The 11,221-nt window shown below is 52.0% G+C and overlaps 1 protein-coding gene across 1 annotated transcript in view; it reads right to left on the reverse strand.

Annotated features, from left to right (window-relative positions):
• Positions 1–11,221, reverse strand: part of LOC307073245 (unconventional myosin-VIIa-like) — a gene marked incomplete at its 5' end in the record, with an annotated part of 34,537 nt that overhangs the window by 4,407 nt on the left and 18,909 nt on the right. Inside the window, 17 exon segments of the mRNA XM_079732950.1 lie at positions 62–175; positions 286–391; positions 802–957; positions 1,445–1,596; positions 2,154–2,313; positions 2,777–2,901; positions 3,062–3,252; positions 3,440–3,609; positions 4,101–4,227; positions 4,323–4,440; positions 4,915–5,082; positions 6,120–6,347; positions 7,467–7,640; positions 8,263–8,382; positions 8,659–8,785; positions 9,410–9,528; positions 10,125–10,214. Of these exon segments, the coding sequence (XP_079589076.1) occupies positions 62–175; positions 286–391; positions 802–957; positions 1,445–1,596; positions 2,154–2,313; positions 2,777–2,901; positions 3,062–3,252; positions 3,440–3,609; positions 4,101–4,227; positions 4,323–4,440; positions 4,915–5,082; positions 6,120–6,347; positions 7,467–7,640; positions 8,263–8,382; positions 8,659–8,785; positions 9,410–9,528; positions 10,125–10,214 (2,445 nt within the window).

Consider the following 11,221-nt stretch of genomic DNA (forward strand, 5'->3'; position numbering starts at 1 on the left):
GCCCACTGTGGAGAAACCCCCTAGAGCCCCCTGGCTGGGACGCAGGCCGTGAGTTCCTCACCTTATCAGAGATCTTGACGAAGAGACTGAAGCCCTCCGAGGACTTGAGCAGCAGTCTGGTGGAGATGTTCAGACAGAAGTCTTTAGCCTTGGTGCTGGACTCTACCTCAAACGCCTGCAGACACACGGACGCACACACACACACACACACACACCATTACCTTCCACATATACACAATGACGGTGAAAGTCTGTGATGTATATATGATATGTAAATGTTCCTACCTCGTCTGTGTCATCGGGGAAGTAGACTTTGTGGAAGATCTGGGTGGTCTTGTGTTGGATGGCCTCCACCTCCACCAGATGAGGAGGGTACTTCCTGGATCCACTCCTGTTGCCACGGCAACGACAGCCACAACAACGACAACAGTGAAATCCACAAAACGTGAAGGTCAACCCACATGAAATAGGTATACAGCACATTGTGATTAGATGGATGATGAAGGGATTTGGAATCAATTATTTTTAATCATGGGTGGACGGTTGGATCATGGATGGAGGGTTGAATATTAAGTATGCAAGAATGGATAGGGATGAATGGACGGGTAAAGGAATGGATGGAGGGATGGATGGACGAATGGAGGGATGGAGGAATGGATGGGTGAACGATGAATGGGTGGGTGGATGATGGAGGGGTAAGGGAATGGATGGAGGGATGGATGGGAGGTTTGTAAGAGCGGTCAGGTGTACGGATGAATGTGTGGATGGATGAACGGGTGGATGGATGGATGGATGCCTGACCGCAGGGCCTTGTACAGTCTCTGCATGCAGTCCCCAGCCAGTGGGTGGTGCTTCTTGGACTGGAGGAAGCGCTGGACGTGAAGCAGCAGGACGTTGCTGGGAGGGAACAGACCAGTACACAACCAGAGCAGCTCCCAGCCCTTCTCCTCGCTGTACCTGTACACACACACACACACACACACACACAATAAATCCTGGTCAGAACAACTCGACCAATTGATGCGCAGCAACCAAGCTAGCCGCTCAGCGGTGAGGCACAGAGGTCTCATTAGGATAATGCTGGGCAGACAGTCTGTACAGAGAGCCCATGAGAGAGTGACCATGTACCATCACTCAGACAGCCCCCCAGGACCAGCTGAAGAGAATCACCGACTATTGCAGTAGGATGTTATGATTCGCTAAACTAAGGGGAAGAGTGATGTCATGTGGCAGGTGTCAACACTCCTTTCAGCAAATCAGGGGCAACACTTGCAATAAGATATTCATTAGAAAAAAAAACAGGAAAAGTCTGCACTTCAATAGATTTTAAATCAAAATATTATTTTCCTGAAAACTGTGCCTGCATAGAAAAGTGTGGTTGACCTATGACCTAATTGACGTGGTTGACCTATGACCTACTTGACGTAGTTGACCTATGACCTACTTGACGTGGTTGTCGGTGAGCTGCTTGATGATCTGGCTGTAGATCTCGTCCTTCAGAGGCTCTGCCTTCAGCGCGCCCTCGAAGATCTGGTCGGTGAGCTCGTTGACGGAGCGCGTCCGCTTGGACGGGTAGTCGCCCATGTACTTCATCATAGGTGGGGACACCGTCAAGGACTACAGCAGTGCGATGGGTTTACCCATCTTATCTTTCTCTATTGTTGCATTTTGTCCCCCCTCTTTCTCATTGTGTACATTGTGGAGTTAACCTTTCAAGTAAACTTTTTAAATTAACTTAGACAAACGGAACAAAAGTTAGATTCTAGACCTATCTCGGATTAAACCAGTGAAGATAGTCTCTGAGATGAACATTCACCATGTCAAACATGGAGCTTTGAAAGCAAGCCTCTCAAGAGTATGAGGATGTGGATTCATTCAAACTTCCCACTTTAAAACAACCATATAGTTATTTGGTAATACGAGGTGTTAACATTACGGTGTCAAATCTGTATTTGAATCTGATCTTTACATCTATATCTCTCTACATCTTATTAAAATACACCACGACCTAATCTCTCTCTCTCCCCCTCCCCCCTCTCTCTCTCCCCCTCCCCCCCTCTCTCCCTCTCTCTCTTCATATTTCTCTCTCCCCCCCCTCTCTCCCTCTCTCTCTTCATATTCCCGCCCCCCCCCCCCCCCCGGTGGAGCAGGATATCGATGAAGGACAGGCAGGCGTCCTGGGCCAGCTCCTCGTGGTTGATGACCTTCTTGAGGAGGGGCAGCTTCAGCGGCTCCCGGGTGCAGCTCCACAGCTTGTCCTTCCCCCGGTTCTTGGTGATCATCACCCGGCTCAGGGTGTGCTTGGGAGGGGGTCTGGGGGGGGGGGGGGGGGGGGGGGGGGGGGGTGGAGAAAGAGAGACAGAGAGGGGGGGGGGGAGAGAGAGAGAGAGGGGGGGGAGAGAGAGAGAGAGAGAGAGAGAGAGAGAGAAGAGAAGTAGAGCTTAAAAGGTTGTGTAATAATGTATGTTAATATGTGTTAATGTGTGTTAAGCTATGTTAATGTATAGTGCGTGAATATGTGTGTTAAAGTGTATAAGTGTGTGTATTGATGTGTGTGTATGTGTGCGCGTGTGTGTGCATGCATGTTCATGTGTGTGTGTGTGTGCATGTGTGTGTGCGCACGTGTGTGTGTGTGCTTGTATTGATATGCATGTATGTGTGTGTGTTTGTGTGTGTGCGAGGGTATTGCGATGTGTGTGCATGTGTGTGTGTGTGTGTGTGTGTGTGTGTGTGTGCGTGCGTGCGTGCGTGCGTGCGTGTGTGCATGTGTGTGTACCTGAAGTAGTCATAGGAGAACTCCTCCAGTGTGTATGGCTTCATCCTCTCAGAGGAGTCGGGCAGCGCCATGTGAGACACACGCACAGACTCCTGGCGCTGGTCTGGTGTCATGGTAACCAGCGCCTGATTGGTCAGAATATGGAATTACGCTAATAAGAATATTATTAATACAAATAGAAGATACAATGAATAGAATAACATTTATTTGATTAAATTAAATTTAATTAAATCAAACAGACCCACAGATTTAGACAAATACAGACAGACAGATGGACAAACATACCACTATATCCGGCTGGGGTTTCGTCATTGTGGGCAGCACATAGACGCAGTCAGCGGGGAAGTCTCCTCTCTGATTGGTCCGCTCGTTGATCCCATGTGCCCAACCAGAGTTGAGCACCTGCTCCCCGGTGTCCTGGTCCAATAGGATCAGGTCTCCCTTCAGGAAGCTCAGGAATGTTGACTCCTCCCCCGCTGGTTATGGAGGGAAAGTGTAAATGTTTTTCAAAATAAAGGTTAGAAATAACATTAAGGTTTAGTTTGTCATACTGCAAATTGGGCATATTTTTTTTGCAATTAAATAACACTAAATACACCTTATTAATGAGTGAGACACCCTCCCCTGAAGACTATCCTCTATTCATCCATTTAAAGGACCTACCTGGATTGGGGTTATCCTGCAGGGCCACCACGAACTTCGACCTCTTCCTCAGGCCTTCCAAGAAGGTCACCACAAGGTCACGGATGTCCTCTGCGTTGTTGGAGGTGAAGGTGTACTCGTCTCCTTTTATGGTCGCCAGGGTAAAGCTCTGGCCCTGTAGCTTCCCTCCCCTGAGAGAGAGCGAGAGAGAGAGAGAGAGAGATGGAGATAAGTTCAAGAGTAATAACGTGGTACAGCCAGCCGTGGGCAGGGAGGGAGAGAGCCCAGATGGCAGGTATAGATGAGGGGGTGGAGAGATTAAAAACAGAACCCGAAGCATTGAGAGGATGGGAGTGAAAAGGACAGAGCGGCGTTTAAGGACAGGATGGGAACAGAGGGGGGAGATAAAGGAGAGAGAGAGAGAGAGAGAGAGAGAGAGAGAGAGAGAGAGCCTTAGGCAGGAACCTTTATTAAAAGAAGGAGAAGAGCCCCATAGATATAGATAAAACCAGGAAGATGCATATTATGGAAATGACGGTTACCCGGGAATGACAATATTGCCGAAAAGAGATTTGTGGAGAAGTAATAGGTTTGTGGAAAGCGATAAGAACGAAAAAGCATCAAAGTCATCCGATGATTGGACCGGAGTTCACAATGGACTACAACTCCCAACAGTCCTCACTTGCTGCTGGAGACCGCCATGACATCTGGGAAAGAGAGTTCCAGGAGGACCTGCTCCTGCTCATCCACAAAGTAGACCCCGGTCCAGTTGACGGCCACGATGACGTCGTTCTTCGGGAGGCTGGGGCCTGGGGGGAGGAGACATGGGGCGTAATGTTTGGACAGTTTCATCTCAGCGATAGAGCCTTCGTGGTTCTTCAGGGAGCGTCTGGAAGAGCCTCACCGGAGAACTTGAAGGCCTCGTAGAAGCGGGAGAAGAGCAGCGGCCATTTGTGGCGGGAAAAGTCCACCACCTCCTCCTTTACCTTCTGAGCGTCAAACCTCTTCTGGGTGTAGATGGCCTGGTCAGGGAAGGAGAGAGGGTCAGGGAGAGGGAGAGAGAGAGAGAGGGAGGTTTTAGAGTGTCCAAGTGACATTCACATCCCTTAGTGTACAGAAAACCTCAGGAGCGGTAATCCTCTTCCTCACTCATCTTCGTCATCCAACCCCCCCCTCCCCTCTTTTTCTCATTTTCCTATGAAATTGTTCCAAATAGCTCTAACATGTTACTCACTTGTTCTTGGGATTAGAAAATCCCTTGGAAAATATCTGTGTAGGTTGGATTTACATTAAAAAAACGACACAGCCAAAACGGGTAGGCCTGATTCGAAGCAGAGTCTCCTCCATTCTTTACTTAGTTCTTCATATAGTTTGGACCAGAAGGTTCACCAGAAGTAGCTGGAGGGGTGTGTGTGTGTGTGTGTGTGTGTGTGTGGGGGGGGGGGGGGGGGGGGGGGGGGGGGGGTTGTGGCAGAGCCCACCCCAGCGTGTGATACCTTTTTGTGGGCGGCCATGATGAGCTGGGCCCACTTCTCCACGGTGCGCGCGGTGCTGACCTCGCGGTCGGGGATGTAGGACGGGATGAGGCTGAGCAGTCGTTCGTGCAGGATCTCCGAGCCGTAGTCGACGTAGTACTGCTGGGAGGCCAGCTCTGCCAAGTCATCCTGCGGGGGGGGGGAGGGGGGAGGGGGAGAGGAGGAAGGGGACGTTGGAGAGCAGGGAAAAGAGGAGTTCATTTTTATGTAAATGGATGCAAGGAAACTAATTCTGCAAGGTCACCCTGAAGGAGAGAGATATCTAGATTAGTGCACTGAATTAAGTGGAATGAAGCAGCAGATCTGAACTCTTCTGTAAGCATTGCTAATATCTTGCACGAGCAATAATAGGTGCGCAGATGATGATCACAGAGATAACCTCCAAACAACACCTCTGATGACCCCCTTAATAAACAGCGCTCACCCTGGCACAGAGATGACAGCCTTAATAAACAGCGCTCACCCTGTCACAGAGATGACAGCCTTGATTAACAGCGCTCACCCTGTCACAGAGATGACAGCCTTAATAAACAGCGCTCACCCTGTCACAGAGATGACAGCCTTAATAAACAGCGCTCACCCTGTCACAGAGATGACAGCTTTAATAAACAGCGCTCACTCTGTCACAGATACACTCTGATGACAGCCTTAATAAACAGCGCTCACTCTGTCACAGAGATGACAGCCTTAATAAACAGCGCTCACCCTGTCACAGAGATGACAGCTTTAATAAACAGCGCTCACTCTGTCACAGACACACTCTGATGACAGCCTTAATAAACAGCGCTCACTCTGTCACAGAGATGACAGCCTTAATAAACAGCGCTCACCCAGTCACAGAGATGACAGCTTTAATAAACAGCGCTCACTCTGTCACAGACACACTCTGATGACAGCCTTAATAAACAGCGCTCACTCTGTCACAGAGATGACAGCCTTAATAAACAGCGCTCACCCTGTCACAGAGATGACAGCTTTAATAAACAGCGCTCACTCTGTCACAGACACACTCTGATGACAGCCTTAATAAACAGCGCTCACTCTGTCACAGAGATGACAGCCTTAATAAACAGCGCTCACCCTGTCAAAGACACACTTTGATGACAGCCTTAATAAACAGCGCTCACCCTGTCACAGAGATGACAGCCTTAATAAACAGCGCTCACCCGGTCACAGCGGTACTCCCCGAACTTGACCCCGCGGATGGTCTGCTGGTAGATGAGGTTGGTGGCCACCAGGTCCTCGGCGGGGTCGTGCCAGGGGGTGAAGATCTCCTTCCTGAAGAACAGCCTCCAGGGGGCGTTCCTCTCCTGGGCTCCCTGCTCCTTGGCGTACTGCTCGCACTGGGACACCGCGTCCATCACGTGGTCGTTCCCACTGCCCAGGGACGACACCTGGGGGGCGGAGCCAGGAGGAAGGGGCGGAGGAAGGGGAGGAGGAAGGGGAGGAGGGGGAGGAAGAGGAGGAGGAGGAGGGGGAGGAGGAGGAGGAGGAGGAGGGGGAGGAGGAGGGGGAAGAGGAGGAAGAGGAGGAGGGGGAGGAGGAAGGGGAGGAGGAGGGGGAAGAGGAGGACGGGCAGGAGGAGAAGGAGGAGGAAGAGGAGGACAAACAGGAGGAGGAGGAAGGGGAGGAGGGGGAGGAGGAAGGGGAGGAGGAGGAAGAGGAGGAGGGGGAGGAGGAGGAAGAGGAGGAAGAGGAGGAGGAGGAGGGGGAAGAGAAGGACGGGCAGGAGGAGGAGGAGGATGAGGAGGAGGAAGGCGAGGAGGAGGAGGAGGATGAGGAGGAGGGGGAGGAGGAAGGGGAGGAGGAGGGGGAAGAGGAGGACGGGCAGGAGGAGGAGGAAGGGGAGGAGGAAGAGGAGGAGGAGGGGGGAAGAGGAAGAGGAGGACGGGCAGGAGGAGGAGGAAGGGGAGGAGGAAGAGGAGGAGGAGGGGGAGGAGGAGGAAGAGGAAGAAGAGGACGACGGGCAGGAGGAGGAGGAAGGGGAGGAGGAAGAGGAGGAGGAGGCGAAGAAGGAGGAGGATGGGGAGAAAGAGGATGAGGAAGAAGAGGAGGAAGGGGAGGAATGGGAGGAGGAGGAGGAGGAGGAAGAGGAGGAGGAGGAGGATGAGCAAGAACCCTTTCTTACTTCTAACTGGTTGTGCTCGAGGAGACGAGCCGGAGCGGTTAGTGGTCTAGCTGGAGGAACAGGAGCAATGTTGAGCTGAACGCAGCATCTCAGCGCTCAGCCCCTGGGACCCACTGAATAAGCCACGACAAATACAGGACTTGAATCGCCAAATCAACACGAATGTCAAAATGAAGTGTCAACAATTCCTCAGTCAGGGACTCTGAGTGATTTTTCGATTTGCTCACTGTGATTCGTGCTGTGCGTACGCCACGGTCCGATGGTTTAATCAGCATTTTGGACACAAATCAGCCAACGTGAAGCGCGGGTTCAGTCACTACTCTGATGGGGGTCGTTTCTTCCCTGGTGTCCCAGGTCTGAGGTGCTCCAGTGTCCGGGGGCTCACCTTGTCGAACAGGGCGATGTAGAGGGAGAAGCCAAAGCGGTCCCTCAGGTTGATCTTGTCTGAGAGCGCGCTGCACAGCTCCTGGGCCGTGGTGGCCGAGTCCGTCAGCAGCGTCTTGGTGGTCCCGTCCATGAAGGTCACCGGGAGCATGACGGGCTTCTTGGACTTAGTGGCCTGGAGAGGAGGAGAAGAGGAGAGGAGGAGAGGAGGAGAGGAGAGGAGAGGAGGAGGAAAGAGGGGAGGAGAGAGGACAGGAGGAGGGAGTGGTAGGGAAGAGAGGAGAGGAGGAGGAGAGAAGGGAGGAGAGGAGAGAGCGGAGGAGAGAGCGAGGAGGAGATGAGACAGGGTAGGAGGACAGAGGGGAGCAGGAGGAGATGAGACAGGGTAGGAGGACAGAGGGGAGGAGGATGAAGGAGAGGAAAGGAGGAGATAGGCGAGGAAAGGAAGAGAGAGGGAAGGAGAGAGGGGATGGGATTGGATGGGAGATGGGACGATAAAAGAGGAGGGAAGAGGAAAGGAAAGGAGAGGAGAGGACAGGGGGAGAGGAGAAGAAAGGGGCAGAGGAGAGGAGAAGAGAAGAGAAGAGAAGAGAGGAGAGAAGTGGCAGTGTGGGAGAGGGGGAGAGGAGGAGAGGAGAATAAGTCATTTATTTTGGCTTTCGTCTTTTTCTTTTCATATACATTTTGAAACATTACTGAACATTATTTTAAAGCAATGCAAATCCACCAGACATTTAATTAACGTAATAACACATCCAACTGGGATCCAGGACTGGGTTCGAGTGTGTGTCTGGTACCTGGAGCTCCAGCCAGGACGGGGGCTGGGTTCTGCTCCCGTTGACGAAGGTCCGCCGCAGCCTCTCCTCACAGTAGGGGGCGTAGCCCGGGGGTCCTCCACTGATGAAGTTCCTCAGGTACTACACACACAAACACACACACACACACGCACAAACGCACACACACACACACGCAAACGCACAAACACACACACACACACACACGCACGCATGCTAACACAGACACATACACACACACAAACGCACACAGACACACACACACACACACACACAAACGCACACACACACACACACACACAGGCGCAGAGAGTGTGAGTACATGAGGCCGTGTGACTACATGAGACCGTGACCCGTGACCTGTGACCTGTGACCTGTGACCCCCAGAGGCCTGCTGACCTTGAGGAACTTGTCGGAGGGGGCGAAGCAGCCGACGCACAGCGAGATGAGGATCCAACCCCGTGCGTGGGAACTCTTGGACGGGTTCTGACTCAGCTGCTTACAGATCTGGCAGTAGATCTCATCCCTGGTCCACACACACACACACACACACACACACACACACACACACACACACACACACACACACACACAGTATATATTACTCAATATACTGAATTTTTTTCTGTTTTTCACACTTAGTTTAGCAAAAGCAATTTTCTATGTATTTAAAAAAGGTCATTTTCTCAGTGCGTCACATCATGCAAATACTGCAGCTGCATTTATGAAGTGTGAGCGTGTTGATGTGATAATGAGATTGGAGCGTGTTAGAGTGTTAAACAAGGACACACTCCTACACACGTCCATGTGTAGATGCTTTTGAGTGTGTTTGTGTGTCATCAACATGTGCATTTGTGTGTGTCTGTGTGTTTGTGCACATGTGCATTTGTGTGTGCGCGCGTGTGCGTGGGTGTGTGTGCTCGCATCGGTGTGGGTGTGGTTTGTGCGTCCATGTGCGTGTGCGTCCGGGTATGCGTGTGTATGTGTTTGCGTCCGTGTGTGCATGTGGGCGTCCTTGTACTATGTGTGTGTGTGTGTGTGTGTGTGTGTGTGTGTGTGTGTGTGTGTGTGTGTGTGTGTGTGTGTGTGTGTGCCTGTGCGTGCGTGCGTGCGTGCGTGCGTGCGTGCGTGCGTGCGTGCGTGTGTGCACCTCAGGGCCGGCCTCAGGATCCCGTTGCCGATGATGAAGTGCAGCTTCTCCAGGTTGGAGGTGGGCCGGTCCTCCAGCATGCTGTTCCCGTACTCCCCGTCGTGGAGCCGCTTGGTGACCTGAGGACGTGGAGGCTTCTGTTACAGACGGCTGCTGTTTTTTAACGATGCTAAGTCACTGGGCACACTGGCGCCCTCTCGTGGCCAGAGTGTGTATAGCAGCGCCAGAGAGCGTTGGCACGGCGACGATGTTGGCAATACCATGGAGACAAAAAAACGAATCAACAACGCAAGTACTAGTAACCAAGGGCGTAGGAACCGGGGGGGGACGGAGGGGACGAGTCCCCTCCAATATCGGAGACAGGCGCATTTGTCCCACCTAAAAATTATACCGGATCTGTCAGGTTTCCGATATGTGTCCCCCCCAATGTTAAACTCATTCCTACGCCCCTGCCAGCAACTATGTCTTCAAGGAACCTTTCTTATTTGTGATGTCACTCATGAAACCAATGAACAACGTTGGTTTTCCACTTGACTCAATATTAGTTTTGGTGTCAAGTCCTCGCAGTGTACTGTCCTGCCATTGGTCAGTACAAATTAAATGGAATTGGATTTGCTCTTATTTTACAGGCATGAGGTAACTTAGCTGCTTCAGAGCAAACTCGTAGTGAAAGTTACGTGGTGAAGCATTAAAAGTTGTTGAAATGTTGCCGTACCTCCACTGTTATCTTAGACTTCTTCTTCAGCGTGAGAGACACCATCTTGTGGCGGACGCTGTTCTTCTTGTGAGTCTCGTCGGGGGGGTTCTGTGAGTGAGAGAGAGCCAGAAACTCAAATCATAATCATAATCTTCACCCTCATCATCATTATCATCATATTATCATCCTCAACATCATAAACAGCTTTATATTTCAAGAACTGTCTCGTCAAAGCATTATTATGGAAATAACTCGATGACATTTCACTAAACAATCATTAAACACGTTTAATCCAAAGAGATTTATAGTTGAGGCTGAGAAAGATCAAGGCGTACAACCAATAATGAACGACTACAACAATTCAAACTACAGGACAGAGTAAAGAGAAGCTCAACAGCTTCGTTTTGTATTTCATTAGTGGTGGTCGAGTGGATAGTAGTCGTTAAGTCAACCTTAACTACATCCTAAATTAAAAAGCGTAGTGTTAGAGCCAACTGCACCACCAGTCAGGTTACAGGTGCACCTTATCAATATGACTCCTATAACACTGACCTCCCCCACCTGCAGCTCCCCCAGAGTGACCTCCCCTCCCCCTCAGACTGACCTCCCCCCCCCCCAGACTGACCTCCCTCCCCCAGACTGACCTCTCCCTCCCCCAGACTGACCTCCCCCCCAGACTGACCTCCCCCCCTCCAGACTGACCTCCCCCCCAGACTGACCTCCCCCCTCCAGACTGACCTCCCTCCCCCAGACTGACCTCCCCCCCAGACTGACCTCCCCCCCCCAGACTGACCTCCCTCCCCCAGACTGACCTCCCCCCCTCCAGACTGACCTCCCTCCCCCAGACTGACCTCCCTCCCCCAGACTAACCTCCCTCCCCCAGACTAACCTCCCCACCCAGACTGACCTCCCCCCCTCAGACTGACCTCCCCCCCCAGACTGACCTCCCCACCCAGACTGACCTCCCCCCTCAGACTGACCTCCCCCCCCAGACTGACCTCCCCCCCCCAGACTGACCTCCCTCCCCCCCAGACTGACCTCCCTCCCCCCCAGACTGACCTCCCCCCCCAGACTGACCTCCCTCCCCCCCAGACTGACCTCCCCCCCCAGACTGA

This window comes from Pollachius pollachius (assembly GCF_949987615.1).
Source record: "Pollachius pollachius genome assembly, chromosome: 3".
NCBI lineage: Eukaryota > Metazoa > Chordata > Actinopteri > Gadiformes > Gadidae > Pollachius > Pollachius pollachius.